This window comes from Wyeomyia smithii, chromosome 3, assembly GCF_029784165.1.
Source record: "Wyeomyia smithii strain HCP4-BCI-WySm-NY-G18 chromosome 3, ASM2978416v1, whole genome shotgun sequence".
Classification (NCBI taxonomy): domain Eukaryota; kingdom Metazoa; phylum Arthropoda; class Insecta; order Diptera; family Culicidae; genus Wyeomyia; species Wyeomyia smithii.
The window spans coordinates 124,914,855-124,935,483 of NC_073696.1; the positions used below are offsets into that span (position 1 = coordinate 124,914,855).

The window sequence follows — 20,629 nt, forward strand, 5'->3', positions numbered from 1 at the left end:
CAATTATGAGTTACTTTTCTCATACTTTGGGATTTCGGAAAGCAAACGCATAAACAAAAAAACCGGATGCGGTTTGTCCTCCGCTGAGACACTACAGGCTGCCGCAAATGCAGTGAGGAAGGAAAACTGAATTGTCCTTCCGCAATATAAATGGTCAATTTACCCCACACCCTGACCAACTTACCCCAGCTGAGGGGCTAGTTGGCCAATTTGACATCCATTCAAAAAACATAGAATATCCGCAAAATCATGAACTATTCTGTACAGGTTATATTTTTTCTAGATGCTATAGACTTAACACAACATTTCCATGTAATGAGTTTTTGCCATAAAAAATCCTACAAAAAATTACAGAACATTTTGACCAAAAGTGACCAACTAGCCCCGCTCTACCCTATCTGTAAAGAGAAGAAAGTAACAAGTAAAATTATTAATAAATGCATTAAATGATAGGAAAAATAAGCGGGAAAGGAGTATACAGTAGAAAGGGTTCAGGAAGGAAGTATCGTAAGGAAGGAGGAGACTATTTGAGTCATGTAAATCGTAAACAAAATTGTAATTCAAATGCATATTCTAGTTTTTGAGCCACTCCAAAAGTGCAGCTTTGAAAAATTTAGTCATCCGAACATTCCCAAAAATCAAATTACGAGATTTCGGAGGCCTCAACCACGATGAGTAGCAAATCCCTGGACTTGACTGCTACCCCCTGCGAACAATGTGGGCAAATTTTGACGGAGAATGAGGCTATAATTGCCTGTGATAACTGCGACCGCTGGTATCACACGCGCTGTGTGGGCGTAAATACGGTGCCGAAAAAGGACAAGAAGTGGTTCTGTCCGGATGCGTCGTGCCAAGCAGTTTGTCAGGAAAAGCTGAAGAAGGCCCGCGAGAAAAAAAATGCCACTCCCATTCCTCCAACCGTCGCCGAGAAGCTGAAAGCTATGGAAGCGGAAAGGAAACGTAAGGAGGAGGAAATGAAAGCCGAATGGTTGATCAAGCAGAAGTAGTTGGAAATCAACAATGCACTGAAGGAGAAGCAAATACACCTAGAGCAAATGTTACGCGAAAAGCAGCTGGAAGCCGCCAGGGACTTGCGCGAAGTGGAAATTGAGGAAAAACGTACACTATTCGAAACGGAATTGCGGGAAAAACGAATGCACTTCGAGCAAATGAAGGCGATGGAAGCCGAGCATCGCGAGAAAATCTCCGAGCTGGAAAGGCGTATGGAGAAGATAGAAGTCCAGGAAAAGTCGAAGATTAAAAATCAGAAACCCGGAGGCCAAGACGACCAAGCAACTACCTCGAAGCAATCTCCGGAGGGAATAAAGCCTGGCAAGCTTACGAAGGAAAATCTCGATCACCTCGAGAATATCAACAGTGGTGTAGAAAGCGATGAAGACGATTACAGCTTCGATGATCCCGATGACGACGACGAGGAAAAAACCGTCGACTTGGAAGGCGATAGGAAAAGCCAGATCAGCTCTCAAAACGGGCAGGGGCACCAGCGTGCCGGGCCGAGTAAAGCCCAGTTAAGCGCCAGGAATGGGCTTACAAGAAAACTTCCCACCTTTACCGGAAAACCGGAAGCCTCTGTTTTCCGGGGCCTACCAAGCGTCAAACGAAGCTTGTGGCTATTCGGATGTAGAGAGCTTGGTGAGACTCCAGGAAAGCTTAAAGGGTGCTGCACTCGAGTCGGTTCGTGGACAACTACTGCTTCCTAAATCGGTTCCGAGGGTAATCGCGAAGCTGCGACAGCTTTATGGCCGCCCTGAGCAACTGCTTCAAAACCATCTCGAGAAGGTTCGTAAGTTGGATTCGCCGAAATCCGACCGTTTGGCCAGTTTTATCCCCTTCGGAAATGCAGTAGAGCAGCTCTGCGAGCATTTGGAGGCTGCTGATCTCACACTGCACCTTGTGAATCCAATCCTGATTCAGGACTTGGTCAATAAGCTTCCGGACGGAGAAAAGCGACAGTGGTTGCACTACAAACGGAAGAAGAAGGAGGTGACGCTGCGAACGTTCACGGATTTCATCTCCAAGATTGTGTCCGATGCTTGCGAGGTGAGCGTCAACTACGATTACAAGCCGGACACTAAAGCTGCGGTTGGTACAAGGGCAAGATCCAAGCCGAAGGAGAAAGCTGCTCTATACAGCCACAGCGAGGCGAACGAGTCCCACGGGCGGACCGATCGGAAGAGGCAGAAGCCGTGTAAAGCGTGCAAACGAGACGACCATCGGCTAAGATTCTGCCAGGACTTTAAAAATTTGCCCTTTGCGGATCGAATGAAGATCGTGAGCAAATGGAAACTGTGCAAGGTCTGTTTGAATGAACACAGTGGGCAATGTCGCTTCAAGATTCGGTGCGACGTCGATGATTGCGGAGAACCGCACAATCCACTGATTCATCCGGCCACAACGGCAGTTGCCATGCACGCACACATCAAACCCAGCGGTACCATGATGTTCCGAATGATCCCAGTTATGATCCACTGCGGAGAAAGATCACTGGCTGCGCTTGCGTTCCTAGACGAAGGAGCTTCCATCACGTTGATAGAGACTGAGTTGGCTGATCGTTTGGGGCTAGGTGGAGTGAAAGAAAGGCTAGTGCTTAACTGGACGGTGGACGTTTATCGTGTAGAAAAGAACTCCAGGCGTATGAACCTGTGGACTTCCGCTGCTGATGAGACAATGCGGAGAAGACTTTGCTGCGGTCAGTGTATACGGTCGACAAGCTGAGACTACCACAACAGACACTCAAGGCTGACGAACTACACGCAAAACTTTTCCTTATTGCCTTAGAAGCAATAGCGCAAAATTGCCTTTAAGGCAACAAACCTATTACTAAAAAGGCAATAAAATTCTTCCCCAGTCAAGTAACAACACATACTGTCATATATTTAGCACGTGTTACGGAAGTACGACTATCTAATAATGGTCGTTTCAACCACATGCAACCACATGCAAAAACTGCTCCCTTTCCATCTTAAGTAAAAAAAAAATCACACACCGTCGCATATGTTGCACATGTTACAAGTTTCTTCAATCTCCAATTCATCCGGTGAGCGTGTATTAGTTCGCTCGTTGTATGCATACGGAGTAGAGGAAGAATATGACAAGAGCTGCCAAGCAGCATTTTATCCGTCATATTGTATGCAAACGTTGATGATTTCAAAGACTTGAAATGCGTCTTTAAATGACATCACGATCTGTAAACTGTGTTAGAGAAAAACAAAAACATTCGCTTTCTTGCAAGCTATCCAAAACACATACTCATTGGTTCATGGAAACTCATTTGCACCTGTTTGAAAATACAAAACTCGTGCCCATCCAGAACAATATTCGCAACTTCGGCAACTCTGTTCAGACAGTATAACATATTTTCATTTCATGTAAACACTGGGGGACGAAACGAAAGTGTTTCTAATTAGACATTTGAGGTTGACGGGTGAGATTCACATTATGTGTGGATGAAGATAGCAAAAATGAATCTGATCGTTGCATCAATACAAATGCAGCGAGTGAAGTCTTGCTAACACATGCACTGCGGTGCTTGGCTGTATGTTCTCCTGCAGAAACACATACAAGCGTGTGCCCGTCATAATTTTTGTTACTTTTCGGTTATTACTATTTGTGTATAATGCGCAGTCATAAGACACAATAAGTAATAAAAAATTGCCCTAAAGTAATAAAATGTTCCCCGTTTGCGTTGGGTGTAGTGGCGCAGTATGACCACATGCGGGGATTGCCGATCAGTTCATATGAAGGTCGACCAGGAATTCTGATAGGGCTAAGCAACATTCACGCCTTTACTCCTCTGGAAGCGAAGATTGGCACTACGAGTGAGCCGATCGCAGTACGGTGCCAACTCGGCTGGACAGTGTACGGGCCACGACGAGCATCGCCTGAGTCGCAAGGCAGCTATCTGGGATACCACCAGCAAGTCTCTAACGAAGATCTTCACGATCTCCCCAAATCCCATTATGCACTTGATGAGTCCGTAGTACGGGTGCACCGAGAATCAGCTGAAGACAAAAGGGCTCGGTCTATATTGGAGCACACCACGAAGCGCGTAGGGAACCGTTTCGAGACGGGACTCCTCTGGGCCAAAGATGACGTTAGCTTCCCGGACAGCTACCCTATGGCACTGAAGCGGCTAGTACAGTAGATGCTGTTTCTACCGCCCAACCAGTGGCCCATGATCGATCAACTCGAGGAAACTAACGAAGAGGCAAGAGGTTTAGTGACGTTCCATGAAGTGGTCAATGTGAGCGCTGTTTCTCGATGGACGAAACTGGTGCGGGTAACCGCTACCGTGGCCCGGTTCGTCGCCAACTGTCGCCGGAAAAAGGCCGGAAAGCCAACCTTGACTTCGCAGGCTACGGCTCATCATCTACGATTAATAAAAGCACGGTTTTCCACGATTCAGCAACCTCTTCAACAAGGAGAGCTTCGACTAGCAGAGATAATCCTTTGGAAGCAGTCGCAATTCGCCAGTTTTCCGGCTGAGATGAATATACTTATAGCAAATCTCGAGCTAGAAGCGGGTGAACCACCGAAGAAAATCGAGAAATCCAGCGTTCTGTACAAACGTTCTTCAATCCTGGACACTGAAGGGGTGCTGCGAGTACGAGGAAGGATAGAGTCCAATGAAGCGATCCCGTTCGACAAGAAATTCCTTATCATCCTTTCGGGGAAACAAGAGATAACGCAGAAGCTAATTCTGCATTACCACGAAAAATACGGTCATGCTTACAGGGAGACCGTGTTCAATGAGCTCCGTCAGAAACACTGGATCCAGAACGCACGTACAGCGATTCGACGAGCAACCGAGGCATGTGTGTGGTGCAAGGTGAATCGATGTGTTCCGGCTGCTCCTTTGATGGCACCGTTACCCGTTCAACGCACCACTTCTCATCTTCGACCATTTAGTGCAGTAGGTGTCGATTATTTAGGACCAGTAGAGGTAGCTATAGGTCGGCGGATAGAGAAAAGATGGGTAGCGGTTTTTACGTGCATGGCTGTGAGGGCTGTGCATTTGGACGTATAGACTGTTCCGAAAATTATAAATACATCTTCTTTCTTGAGTAAAACAAAAAATACAGGATTTTTCGGGTCATTTTATTCTGAAATATAGATAATAAGTGTTTTCTTTCCAGTTTCAATCCAAGTTGGGATTATTTTTCGTAGGATACGCGAGTTCTCTAACTTTTCTCTTAACACTACTCATAAGCTTTTGCACAATGTGTTCTCCGACCATTTTTACCACTTTAGGCCAATCTTTTTTGAATTTTTCAACATTGTCCGCTGGTTTGACATATTTCCTCAGCTTTGCCTTGGTCAAAGCCCAAAAAGTTTCAATAGGGCGAATACCAGGGCAGTTTGGAGGATTCATCTCCTTTGGGACACATGTGACATTCTTTGTTTTATACCACCCTAGTGCATCCTTAGAGTAATGGCAGGAAGCAAGATCGGGCCAAAAGATTGGAGGATTGTTATGCTGCTTAACCATGGATAACAACCTTTTCTGCAAACATTCTTTCACGTAAATTTTACCATTCATTGTGTCATTCGTAATGAATGGACGAGATATTTTCCCATATTCACAAATGGCCTGCCAAACCATTACCTTCTTGCCGAATTTTTCGGTGTAAATGGCTTTCACTGGTCCATGGACATCCTTTCCCTTTGGTGATGTATAAAATTGCGGTCCTGGCAGAGTCTTATAGTCTAGTTTTATGTAGGTTTCGTCATCCATGATAACACACCCCATTTTTTTGGTCAGAAGTTTGTCATAAAGCTTCCTAGCTCTCGGTTTCACAGATTCAGCTTGTTTTGGATTTCGTTTTGGCTGCTTCTGCTTCCGATGGGTCTGCAGACCCATTCTTCCCTTGGCACGCATAACGTTACTCGCCGAGGTTCCAAGCTTTCTCGCCACATCTCGTACTGATACTGAGGGATGCCGCTTGTAGTATTCCTTAACCTTTTTGTCCATTGTGGGATCAACAGGCCCGGGTTTTCTACCACGTCTTGGGGCATCAGTAAATATGCACTCTTCACAATACTTCCGCAATGCGGTTTGAACTGCTCCGATACTTATACCTTCTTCCCTGGCTAATTTTCTTATGGAAAGACCACTCACGGTGCCCCATTTGTGCACAATTCGCTTCCTTTGCTCGGAAGAAAGGCCACGCATTTTCAAAATTTCGCACTAAATGTTAGAAAAAATGACAGCATCTGTTTCTTTTGGATGTAAACAACAGGACGCAGCCAACGTTTGGTTGAACACTGCACGTTATTTGAAATGACGGTTGATCGTGAGTGTATTTATAATTATCGGAACGGTCTATAGTATACAGTTTAAGCACGCAGTCCTGCCTGATGGCTATCAGACGTTTCTTAAGCAAGCGAGGCACTCCCGATCACATATTCTCCGACAACGCTACGTGTTTCCATGGAGCGAACACCGTGATGACCAAGGAGATCGAGAAGATCCACAAAGAGTGTGCGGAAAGGGTCACTTCGCCTATCACAGCCTGGCATTTCAACCCTCCCAGTACACCACATATGGGCGGTGTCTGGGAGAGGATAGTACGGTCCGTCAAAGAAGCTTTGAGTGTCCTGGATGACGGGCGGAGGTTGACTGATGAGATTCTCGTCACGGCCTTGGCAGAAGCTGAGGATTTAATCAATACCCGACCACTCACTTATATTCCACAGGAGTCCGCCGATGAAGAAGCTCTATCACCAAACCATTTCATCCGTGGAACAGTGACCAAAGAAGGCGCAGTTTTGGACAACCCGGATCAATATTATGAAGCTTTGCGCAACATGTATTACCGATCGCGGGGCCTGTCCAGAAAATTTTGGGACCGGTGGTCGCAGGAGTACTTGCCGACTCTTAATCATCGCCCGAAATAGTTCGAGGACACGAAGCCACTGGAAGTCGGAGATCTAGTCTTTCTGGTGGAAGGCAAGAACCGGAAGTATTGGAGACGAGGACGCGTACAGGCAGTCGTAAAGGGAGCAGATGGAAGAATACGACAAGCGGAAGTAAGAACAGCGGATGGCAAAGTGTATCGACGAGGCGTGGCTACTCTGGCGGTGATGGAGATACAGGATGGTAAATCCGGAAGTACAGAAAGCTCTACCGGATGTTACGAGCAGGGGAATGTTCGCATCACCGGGCATCAACCGTAGACGGTAAAATTGGCGAGTACCGTTTCGCACGAAACGAAAACAAAACAACGCAAATAAAAAATATGCTAACACGCTCATCTGTCATGGATAGATCGACAGCGGAAACTGACTAGCAGGAGAAGAGGAAAAAGAAAAACATAAACAAAGTTTTCGCTATATAAAGCTAACGTGATTTAATCAACTATTTAATTATAAACTTTCGGAATTATAATAAGTGTTAGGAGTGAAGAGGTGAAAATCTCGGTGAACCTAGTTGGTCTCGGCACCTGTAAGCAAAAAATTAAAATAAAGCTAGTAGTGGAAATATATCATTTATACAAATAAATACTTACCAGTTTCGTAGCACACGTTAACCGAAGAACCGGATCGGACCGTAGTGAAAAATAGAATAAATATCTTTTGATTGAGGACCTGTAAGTAAAAAATAAAAGAAAATTTATATAGTGATGAAATGCTAGAAAATAACATGAAAATACTTACCTAGATTGAAACACTGCGATTGACCATCCAGAGTAGTACCGTAACATCACGTAGACTGGTACGGTGATTGATTGTGAGTATCTGTAAAGAGAAGAAAGTAACAAGTAAAATTATTAATAAATGCATTAAATGATAGGAAAAATAAGCGGGAAAGGAGTATACAGTAGAAAGAGTTCAGGAAGGAAGTATCGTGAGGAAGGAGAAGACTATTTGAGTAAGTAATGATCATGTAAATCGTAAACAAAATTGTAATTCAAATGCATATTCTAGTTTTTGAGCCACTCCAAAAGTTCAGCTTTGAAAAATTTAGTCATCCGAACAATAGTGTTCTAATGTTTCGTTAGGTATTGACGAGTAAATAATTTCCATAGACAAGCCGTGCACATGCCACCCATTTGAAAGTTGATCGTAAATAAAGCGTCTGCATCCTTAAAACATTTTATGTGTCCGCAATCACCGTGCGGGCACAGAACGTTGATTTTATTGATATCATTACCTGGCAGTCACGATTGTAATTAAGTACTCAAACCACATGCTGATTGCAATTTTTGAGTAATAGCTCCAGAGCTGTAGTCTACAAGTTTACGATTTGGGCTGGTTATGAGGTAAAATCTAAACATTTCGACGATAGATTCTGCTCAGCTCATCTTCATTCAATGATACGATATCAAATCATGAGTAAATCACTGACCATCCCTGGCAATAAATCGTCCAAGCATTATTGTAGTTTGTGCTAGCGAACAAAAAATATCTTTTATCGTGGTCACACGCCGCCTGACGAATGGTTGCTTGAAACCGCGGTTAGTGGCTCTTCATGATTAATTTCACCTGTGCAATTGGAAGTTTGAGCACGTTGCGCTCGTCTCTTAATAAGTCCTCGCGGTGAACAATGCTTTTGAGGCCGGCTGGAAATGCCGCCCAAGGGGCATAAAATGGGTAATGCATTTCTTCACAACGGATCCCGAGAGGTGTATTGTTCAGGTCGGCTCCGTTTGCTGGGATTTTCCTGCCAAAAATTCTTCACCACAGCTTAATCAGTGATTTGTTTATGAGTTTGGGTTATTAGTCATTTTTCGAATGATATATGTCATCGGATGAGCACGCGCATCATTTAATTTAGTTATATTTACATAAAATCGGAATTAATCTAGTGGAACAATCTGGCCTTTTCTACAATAATTATGTCCTAGCACTTCGCGATCAGTAGAAAGAGAGACAATACGTATGAAGTATGAAGTTTTTTTTACTTTTTCGCCTTTTTAAATACCTTTTAACGTACTTTTTAAGCTTGAATAAATTCTGAGGAAAACGTCCAGGTTGTAGATTAAGCACAAAATTTCTCGTATTTTGAATAGTTTGTGTTCAAATTAGTATTTATTTAGATTGCTTGATTAACTATTAAATAACTAGCTGCACAAAAACATAATTTTTTTTATTGAAAAAAACCCAGGTTTTGATATTCCAACCCTAACAATTACCACAAATTTAGTTTTACAATCTAATTGGGTTCATAATTAGTTCCAACCAACCTTCATTTACCAGAACAATAAATGGTTCAGCCATTACATTACACTATTTTTTCTAACGTACCAGATTCAAAATTGCGTATGTTACAGTAACAGTTGTATTTGAGAACCACCTTTCTTAATATGTATGTAAAAAGAGGCTCTAAGCTGACTATATCGATACCGGTTGGTATTACTACAAACAGTCATTCCGAAAACAAGCGAATCAATTGAAGATATGCAAATCTCCGGCGCTCGAATCCGCAGGTTATAGGTGGCCAGACACAAGGTGGGCGACATGATTTAGAATTAATTAATGAAAGATCGACACGTGCATCTGTGCCGATAGCCAAGAGCTCCGAAATTTACGAAAACATAAATTCCAACTGGGCGGGCTAATGAATATGAGAAGCTGACCAAATCGGATCAGTCACAAAAAATATGGCCATATTTTAATTATCAATTCATAACGCAACTCGACTCGAAATGAGGCGAATATTTCGATCGCTGCTGCATCATCCCCATTAGCAACGGCCAGAAGCCAGTTTATTTGGCGACAACGACGGCGACGCCGATGATGATTATTATTTTTTGTAAAAATGTAAGTCTAATTCGTTGTTTGGCAATAAATAACATTCCTCTCAGGGTCCATTCGTCCTACTGCGCGTGTCCCCCCGGGTAGCCTTGAGGATTCAGTATTGATGTTGTGTTGGAACAGGAACATCTTGAAGATACGTTGATTCTTTTTACTCCGGTTTGATCTTGTTGTCCGTGATCTGCTAACCTGTGACGGAGAATGGAGAGCAGAGCTTTGGAATGAAGTCATATTTTCGATCGCTCGATTCGGAAGCACGAGAGCTTACTTCTGTCGAACAGCGTTCAGGTCGGCATTCGTTTGGGATTGATTGTGGCTTCTCGAATATCTAATGACGAACTAATTATAAAATGGATCCGGCAACCGAAAGCGAGCCTGCGCTTTGTAAGCCCGCACGGGGGGAAATCTGATGCCATAAAATATTAAATTATGACAAATCATTTGGACGTATGAGCACAAAGATCATTCTTTTCGCTGACCACATCCCGACCAGCTGCCCGATGTTTATGACGGTGACACATCGGATGCCGATTGCTATTTTATCGTGGTTGTAGCTCTTTTTTCGATTCGAAACCTGTCTGAGTAGTTTTTTTTATTCAAATATTTAAAAAAGCTGCGCCATAACAAACCCTACAGTTTGTCCACGGGCCAGATGCCTTTTAGGCGCCTGGCTGTTTTTTTTGTAGGTCGATTACCTTTTCAACAACAGTGATGAAATCCTTCGGAGAGGAAAACTTAAAGGTTGCAATGCACGTTTTCGCGAAACATCATAATAGAAAACGTGCTTATCATGTTTTCATCTTCTACAAATAGTTTTAGCGTACTCAACAATGAATTAAAATAAAGCGTTAGTACTAACATTCCATTATCTGAACTTGATCTTTTTTTTTATTGGTCACAGATTTGCAGTAATCTTTTGAAGTATACATTAGAGTGCCAATGCAATGTATGGGAAAAAGTAACCTTCGACATGCATTTAGGGTAACCTCTTTTTCGAAAAAAGTCTTTATGCAAAATTTAAGCCCAATCAGGCTTTAGGAAGTGGACCCTCAAAGTGAAAAAATGTATAAAAATGCAAGATCCGGTGTTATCTCGAATTATTGTTTTGAAATCGACTCTGTGGCAATTCCCAGTTATATGTGACGATTTCAAAATTATTGCAAATTGTCATTAAAATTGCTGTTTTAAGGGGTTATATCTACCAAATGCTCAAAAAAGCAAGGCTTTTTTCATGATTTTTTTACAGGACATTTGAGATGTAAGGTATATAAATAATATATCATTGGATTGAGCAACTCTTGCAGAATAGAAAAAATCTTTTTATTGCTATTTTTGTTACAAAATGGCGGCTGTGCAGCGATTGCCGTGAACCGTTTTTTTAAGTTGTTACGCGGCGAGCAGTAGAAGTCGTGCCCAACTCCACCTATAACCAAAACAAAAAGTTTTTCATTATCTACATAAGTGTCGCTAGTGAAGTACACATGATTATATTTTTAGAATTTTTCTCCGCAAAATGGCAACGGTTTGAAAAAAAAAAAAAGTTCTGTTTCGACAAAAAAAATCGACTTTGATTGTTTATAACTTTAGTTGTTGTTAATCAATCGCTTAACTCGTGTGTACTTCACTAGATAATCTAATGAAGAAGCTATGGTTAAAATTTCAAGTCAATCGGATGTAAACTTTTTCAGTTCTACTGCTCGCCGATTTTGAAAACATGGTTCTGAGAAAAACGCGTTTAAAGTTTCAAAATGCTATAAATCTTAAGAATCGCAATAACAAAGCCCCTAATATTTTTTTTTACCTTCAGTCAGCTATCCCTGCGCCGTAAAATTGTCCTTCCTGGGTTTTATTTTCCACTTCTTCCTTTTTGTCATCTGATGTATGGCTGCGCCTAGCCTCTTTCGCGATGTCGGACATGCGATGCCTAGCGACTTTGACACAGTTGGCGCCCGATCCCACGCAAAACTCAAACTTGTCACTCATATTTAAGTACTTTTAAATATAACTCACAGTTAAAAAGTATAGAAAAACTCAAACAAAGAATGTACACAAGAACGGCTGCTCGACTAAACAAAGGGAAATTGTGAGTAAACACGTTCTGTAGAGATGCTATAACGGTCGAAATTTGATGCAGAGACCTCTATACTTCAAATTTGAAACACGATAACGATTGTAGGTAACTTCTGCTAGTTTACAAAGCCTCGAAATAAAAAGAAAAACGAGCATCGCCAAATTAAATGAAAAATGTGATTTTGGAGTATAAAAGTTGTTCGGTAAAAATTGATTTAAACGAACTTTGAGTTTAGATCTGTACTTGGGCGATGCAGATTTTGATTTTTGGATAGTTTTAGCATGATTTAGGCCAATAACAATAAATGGCAAACATCATTTTATTTGGTAGATATAACCCCTTAAGTTTTATTCCACAAGGACTTGTTTCAAAATTCACAAAAACAACTGAGTTATAAACTGATGCGTCTTTGGATTTCAAATTAAAAACATGCTCCAAAGATAGTAGAAAAGGGATTTTAACTTGCTCATGGTTAATTTTCAACTCCAACTTTTCAATCCCGTTTCTCTTGGAGCTAGGAATTTCGAGTTGTGCCAGTGACACACGAAATCTACTATAAGCAAGGAATGTTAGAATGTAGTCTTTGCTTTGTTAGAGACCGAGTATACCTCTGCATCCCTACAAAGACCACGGAAAGGAATTTTTGTTAGTGGGGAGGGGTTTTTGATCAGGATTCACTTTGATAAGTGATATGACCATGATTTAATTGGATTAATATAACTATATAGATATGATCATATACATATCATGTGACATTGAAAAAGATGAATTCTAAAATACAATAAGAAGTACTATGGCATGTAGAAAAGATCTCGGTTGGCTGCTTTCAATAGCTATTAGAAATATTTAAATTTTTAACGCAGAAAACGCTAAAGATATATCAAAAATAGATTCGAAAAACATATGGTAATTATCCGTCATGTTGTGCTAAAATACAATAGATGAACTTATATAAGACTCATTCACGACATTTCAATAGTAGTTATTACAACGAAATTGCAGCGTAACCATTGACCGTAGAAAGTCATTCAAACATTGTAAATATGATCATGTATAATTATTAATATGAGATTAATAAAAATGAATTATAAAGTACAACAAGAGGCATGTAATAAAGATCTCAGTTAACTGCCTTTCATAGCTGAAATTTTTAACGTGGAAAACGCAAGAAAAAATAAAAACGAAATCGAAAAACATATAAAAAGTGTCTGCTATGTTGTGTTACCAAAAGAATTGTTGAACTTTTTGCTAGACTAATTCATGACATATCAATGGTTGTTGTTGTGCTTCTTTCAGCGGCTGGAAACATGAATTGAAATAGGTTATTACAAAAACATTGCAGCGCTTGCACAGACGTGTTGCTCTTTTCTACGACTATACATCGCATAAAGTCATCTAAACAGATCATCCACACGTTCACGCATCTACCACAACCTCGAACTTTATCGGCAAAAAGTGGAAGAGCGAAACAGAAACCATTTTACGAGACGTTTCAGATTTCAATTCATGAGTAATATTTTCACAGCAAATATGGAACAGCAAATACCGTGTATCCTACCTTAGCAGTTCGTAAAATGGTAAAATGGGATTGCCTAGCGCGCCCGCAATAATATGAGTGGAAACTATGCATAATATGAATGAAAAATACAAGCAGAATATGAGTGAATTATATGCGCAACTTTTTTATGCACACCTCTACGGTCTCGCTTTTCTACCTGCTAACAGACGGCGCTGCGGGCATACTTTATTCGTCGGTGTTTTTTGTGCGTCTCGATTAACCGACTTTAAAACAAACAACAAATTTCGAGAATTTAATGTTACTTAGCTTGCTTTAAATGTCCTAGTCACTCCTTTTTTCACTGTCCCGGAAACCAGCAACTATGTAACTTTGAAACTCACTGAAAATACTAATTTTATTTGGGGGGAAACAGCATAAATTAGTTAAACTTCACGTAGAGATAAAACACGCACAACACTTGGTGGGCCCTGTTGCCAGTCCCCTTGGTTTGTCTGATTGGTGTGATATCTTCAACAAAGTTGCAGATAGTATATACAGGCAGGTTGCGTTCCAAATTTGTATGGAACCGCGTAAAAAAAGACTAAATCGAGTTGAAAATATAACGTAGAAAACTGTCCCGAAACATTTGAACTTTGACTCACTATGATAGTGGTATAGTGGTGCAATATTATAAATTTTCAGTATGTACCTACACCAAAAATCGTGAATTTTTATGGAAATTGATATGAGATTACTTTTGTCCTAAAACGGAAAACGTAATTGGAATGAGGTCGATACCTTGTATCGTTTTTTTATTTTCGTGAAGGAAGCAACCCACGTAGAAAACCTGACTATACACCACAAAAAATAATTTTTAGGAAAAAAATATATATAAATAAATATACAAATAACTACGTACGCTCTACAGGACGCTGATCCTCACGGTGGAATATAAATCGTGGACCTGTAAGGAGGCCAATCGGCGAGTGCTTAGAGTTTTTGATCAAAAAATCCTGAGATTTTTGCTCAGTGGCAAGTTAGAAACTGAGTGTACCCACGCACATTAATTATGAGCAGTACGGCAGGCTACAAGCAGGATGCTTGGAATGACACTTTACTTAACTATATCTTCGCTCAGGCAACGATTAGTTCATCTCTAAAAGCTACAAGGACTATGAATTTGTGAAAATTTGAACCAAAACTGCAGTTTTCGTTATTACACCTACATCGTGTTTGTGTTTACACAAAGCAGTGTAAAGTTCATGACCATTTGTGGGAAAATCTGAATTAAATTATCTACAATATTATCTGCAATTCAGTAAGTGTCTGATATTCTTGTACACTTATTTTAAATTTTTATAAACTACTTATATAAACTTTTATCGAGAGGAGTGTAAAATGTAGTTTGACAACGATTGTGTGAAAAATACTTAATTGCCGACAACAGTTCAATATTATTATTAAAAAAATATCATCATCCAAACAGGACTCTAACTCACAATCTCCGATTTCTCAAGCTCGATGTTTTATCGAATAAAACTACTAGAACTGTAGTTCTATTAAAAACTTACCAAAAAAGCATCAGACGAGTTATCAGATGTCACAAGTAAAATAAATTACCGAACAATGACAAACTGATAGTCAGTGTGTGAGTAAAAGACTATCTTTTGAATCCGTGATGCCCGTGAATATCGTTAAATTGAATTCAGCCCAAAAACATCAACGGAAGCACCGAAAAATTAAACAAAAACGACACTGCGTTCCTATTTAACAAATAAAATATATGTGGATGTAGACTTTGCGTATCCATGTCTTTGAGATATCAATTCAACAGACCAATAAAGAGTTTAAAATATTTGAAATGCGTGCAAAAACAGTTATTTAAAACTTATTAAAATCATAGAAAGTACGAAAATTTTAAAGAGAATCGAAATTGTTATTAATTAATAGAGGTTCTTTTTCCGGTGCGGCCACAGTAGCACCCATCAAAAACACGTGAAACGCAGCCGCAGAAAAACTAACTTCTAATTTGCGGATCATCAACCATCCGTAACATTGCTGAAATACCCCAGACAATTGCAAATTAGCCAGCACATTTCGTTTAGCATTTTCGCACAATAAATAATGTCAAGCGCATGTATTTTCCACTGAAGCAATTCTAGGAAACGGCTACGGTTTCGATGCAATCTTCAAGTCTGTCGCCTGTCTGAACGGTGTGCCGACACTCCGCACGGGCTTTGCGAAGCGGTTGTGAATGTAAGTACTGCATACAAGCGTTTGATTTGGTGCACTCGGTGTTGATGATCGAAGTGAAATTCCGTGGAAAATGAGTCGATTTTCGGACTTTTGAAGTTTGTTTTCTCGTTCAAATTCTACTTATTTCCAGGAAATGAGGGCTCATTGCACGGCTTCGAAACGATACCCGTCGTGGCGCCTCGGCAGTGTCATTGAATAAGAATGCCCAATTACAACAATGTTGGTTGTCCATTTTTTGATTATCCTCATGTGAAGAGTTGTATACTTTTCGTTGGAGTAGATTGCGTGAATAAGGTTTGTTTTTTTTTTAGTGGTGGAATTTCGTAGACAGACAATATTCATGTCGATTTAGACTTGCAATAGATGACCATAAAGGCCCAAACTCTCTGTAATAGTTTACTTAGAAATGAAGTCCATGAAATAAAACAAAAACATTCTTAGTGTGAGAGAAAATGAGCGGATAAACGAATCCTAAAGAATAATAAAATGCACAGCTGATTCCACTAGAGCATTTGTCCTACGGCCTTCCTTTGGGTTGGTTTTGTGTGTAACTTCAAAGTCGCGACAATGCAAAATATAATAATTGCTATTTGATAATAAATAATCACTTATTGCTTGCTGGTGGCCTATACGTCTATCAGATAAAATATAGTGATTACATTCAGATCATGCTTTTTGGACCCCAAAATGGTGATAAACCCAGTTTTACTAGGCAAATAATTACATATAGAAATCTGTGATGTGTTTCAGCTGATGAAGCCCAAAGTCATCTGGAAGGAGGAAAATTCAACAGTTTCAGACCACTACTGGTTCCGCAAAGGCAGAGTCCCATGAAAATTATCAAGAGGAGTAGAGCGATAAAGAAAACACAATCGGATTCTTTTCCGTCTCAGCAGTATCGGAGAAGAAGTGCGGACAGTAGAAATATGACAATAATATAATTTATGAAACATAATGTTATATATCGAGCTTGATTTGAGCTTCGTGCCACACTGCCCGTCAGATCGTCAAAAGGCTAATGGGATGAAACTCCTCCTGTTGGACAGGACAAAAAAAAGTTCCGAGGATGAATGATGCGCTAAATATGTGATACGTACAAATATGTATATCTGCAAAACGATCGGGCTCGGTCCCACTGGTTTTATGAGTTTCGATGGGAAGATTTTCCCGAGCTAGGGATGCTTGAGTTAATAGAATATTTGAGCAATTCTCGCTGAAACCAGGCCAAGCCTTTAGGCGCACAAGGTCTTTCGAATTTGATTTAAATGCACATACTTGTAATAAATAAATAAAAACTTATAACGCCATTCTTGTTTGATCGAATTTTTATTAACCCCTCGATTATCGATGGGTGAAACAGTTTCTAGAAAAGTTGAAATTTTAGCAACTTGATGTTTTGTTTGAGCTATATTTCCGAAATTCGTTATGGAACCTTCTACAAGTGACAGTTTTATGGAAAAAGGTATGACAGGGATTGGAGTGATTAGAATTTTGACTGCCATCTTGAATTTGGCCGCCATCATAATCCAAGAATCAGAAAATTTTTGACCGTGTTCGCAACCATTGATTTTTAATCTAAGACAAGCATTGGAAAGCTGAGAAAGTATGTTATTTTTTGAAATTCGATAAATTTCCATGTATTAATGAGTTTAGTAATAAATTGCAGAACAAAATTCGAAAAAAAAATCTATTCGAAATTAGGTACAGTTCAAGAATCAGTATCAACTAATTCGAAAAAATTGTTTATGTGAAGAGTTCGTAGATACTTTGAGTCTCAGGTATATTAGCTTAAGTAAAATGAAACTTATTAACACTATAACGTATTGTATTTTCAAAATCCACATCCATCAAAGGTATCCGATCTTAAACTCAATCGTAAACCAAATGAAGCTATTGTGTATGCAGATTTTGCTGAGAATTATAAAGTGACGATTATACGGAGCAAATTGTCATTATTCATCCGATATACTACTGTGTCGAAGGGGTTCTGCATCACAAAACATTGATCATCCTTTTTGGACCTTAATTCTGTACTTGTTTATTGTTGATCCACCATATTATTGTATATTTTAAGATAAATCTTCTTTCCCATTTAAAAAGTGTACGTTCACTGACGGAACAGGAAGCTATTTCAAAAATAAAAATAACTTTACCCATATCTCTTTTATGAAAAACGCTTTTCACAGGTACGTATTGTGGAATTTCTACGCCATAATCAATGTTAAAAAATATTCAATTTGCACCGAGGATCAAAAAAACGTGAGAGAAGAATATTAATAAAAATTAGTATCTAACATGCTCGTGTTGCATACATTGCTAAAATTTCAACTTTTCTAGAAACTATTTCACCCCTTGATAATCGAGGGGTCCAAAAATTCGATCAAACAAGAATGGAATTATCAGTTTTTATCTCTTTCTAACAACTATATGCATTCACATCAAATTCGAAAGACCTTGTGCACCTGGTGGCCTGGTTTCAACGAGAATTGCTCATTTGTTAATTTTGAATACAAATTCGATCATCAATTATTGTTGTGATACAAACATCACTCAAAGTTGAACAAAGTCAAAGTTTTAAATCCACAAATACTGGGCAGTGCAACTGTAGAGTACCAAGTTTTCGTCCATTTAGCAACGGTGTTGGAAATCGAACCAACTCCACCAGATTATCGTTTACTTGCAAATTTAGCTCAAATTTTTACTAGTCTCAAGTCGAACAAGTTTCGATGCTTCTAAGGTACTTTCGGCTTGAAATCTAATTTTTTTATACATTAAAGATGACAATATGTAATTAAATCTGTCGTAACATGGTGATGATAAAATGAAAAACAAAAAAGCTATTAACATTTGAGTATTTTGAAATTTTCACTCTGAACTTTTTTTGAGTGTTTTTTTTTCTAGCCATATATTACTTACTTTTACGGCGATAGACCGATTATCCATCCAATGCCGAATCCAGATTACGTCGCCATGTCACTCGGTCTTGGGCTGCTATCAACCGATCTCCCCGAACACCTATTTCGCGGGCATCCTCGTTGACAAACTTATCTAAAACCACCTCAGCATCAGCATCCGTCGGACTACCACGCTCTCTACCAGCCACCATGTATTTCGTTTTGGCAGATTTATGATGAGCCCTATTCTCGCAGCTTCCCTCCTGAAAGATCCGAAAGCCTCTTCCACTGCTCTACGGTTTTTACCAATGATGTCGTTATCGTCCGCAAAACCTAGAAGCATGTGAGACTTCGTATTGATGGTGCCAGCCCTCCGTATTGCGCCCTCCAATGCGATGTTGAACAATAAGTTCGACAGCCCGTCTCCCTGCTTCAAACCATCTAACGTCACGGAGAAGTTCGATATCTTACCGGCTATCCTGTCGCATGATGTAGAGCCTTCAAGGGTGGCACGTATCAGCCTAATTAGTTTTGTAGGAAAACCATGTTTGAGCATTATTTGCCATAACTCATTTCTCTAAACGGCGTCGTACGCTACCCTAAAGTCAATGAACAGATGTTGCATCTGAATTCTGGAAATGTATCGAGGATCTGTCGCAGGGTGAACATTTGGTCCGTAGTGAAGCGTCCCCCTCGAAAACCACATTGGTGATCGCCAACAGAGGTCTCCGACGAGGGCCTCAGTCTATGGATCAGAATACGGGAGAGAATTTTCTACACGGTGTTGAGAAGGGATATGCCCCGATGATTACTACAGGCCAGGCGGTGGCCTTTCTTGTAAATCGGACATATGAGACCCTCCAACCAGTACGAGGGCAATTCTTCATCGGGCCACACTCTCAGCATGATCCGGTGTAAAGCACGATACAGCCGTTCGCTCCCGACATAAAAAAGTTAGGCTGGAATGCCGTCTTCATCAGCTGCCTTGCTTCAGCTTTTTCACGGCTTTTTTAACATCGTCAATGGATGGTCAGTCGACAGCTTTGCCATCATCCTCAATAACCATCCTGCTCCTTTCGACTACGCTGTTTTCTTCACCATTCAACAGCACACTAAAGTGTTCCTTCCAACGCCTGGCCACCTCCGTTCTATCGGAAGTCAGGTTCCCTTCTCTATCGTTGCACATGACAGGGGCTGACACGTTTCGGTTCATGATTCCATTAACTTTCTTGTAGAAGCTTTTCGCATCGTGCTTGGAAAAGCAACCTTGTCGTCCCGAATTTTAACACGTGGCACAACCGGGCGTGAATTTTGGATACCACGAGATAATGATCCGAGTCAACGTTTGGTCCTCTAAACGACCTTACGTCTGAAACGTCTGAAAAGTGCCGACCATCAATCAGAACATAGTCGATCTGAAAGCAGGCTTCTCCATTCGGGTGAATCAAGGTGTGCTTACGAATATTCCGGCGTGCAAAATAAGTGCTACAGATAGCCATACCTTTGGCTGCAGGGAAATTGACAAGCCTCAGGGCGTTGTCGTTCGTAGTAGAGTGGAGGCTTTCTATACCAATCACGGGGCGGAAGAAGTTCTCATGCCCGACCTGCGCACAGAACTCCTCCGTTTCTTCATCGGGTTTATCGTTGGTCAGTGCGTACACATTTATCAGACTGTAGTTGAAAAATTTGTCCTTAATTTTCAACACACATATACGGTCACTGATCGGCCTCCATCTAATGACACGCATCAACTGTTTCCCTTTGAGCACGAAACCGACTCCCGTTTCTGCCTTCATGCCACCACTGTAGTAGATGAAAATGAAGTGCCTGCAATGGAATCTACTGCTCGGAATTCACGTTCTCCCGTTTTCGGCCACCTCATCTCCTGTATGGCAGCAACCTCCACATTCACCTTCTGCAGCTCTTTAGCCAGGATACCTGCACGTGCCGGTTCGAGTAGAGTCCTTACATTCCAAGTTCCGAGTTTCCAACAATCGTTGTCCTTTTTCGTTCGCCTAGGTCCATGCCAATTATTCCGTTCCGTATTTATATCTGAACTGTTCGTAGTATTTTATATTCGATATGTTGCCTTACTATGGCTGCTATACCTAGTCTCGCGACAGGGTGGGGGTC

General features: G+C 40.6%; 1 protein-coding gene across 1 annotated transcript; it reads left to right on the forward strand.

The window, feature by feature from the left end:
* Nucleotides 1-1,055: 1,055 nt before the first annotated feature.
* Nucleotides 1,056-4,165, forward strand: LOC129728539 (uncharacterized). Its single transcript, XM_055686982.1, has 3 exons — nucleotides 1,056-1,518; nucleotides 1,613-2,710; nucleotides 3,717-4,165. The coding sequence occupies exons 1-3, from the start codon at nucleotides 1,056-1,058 to the stop codon at nucleotides 4,163-4,165; spliced, it is 2,010 nt and encodes a 669-aa protein (XP_055542957.1).
* The last annotated feature ends 16,464 nt before the right edge of the window (nucleotides 4,166-20,629 follow it).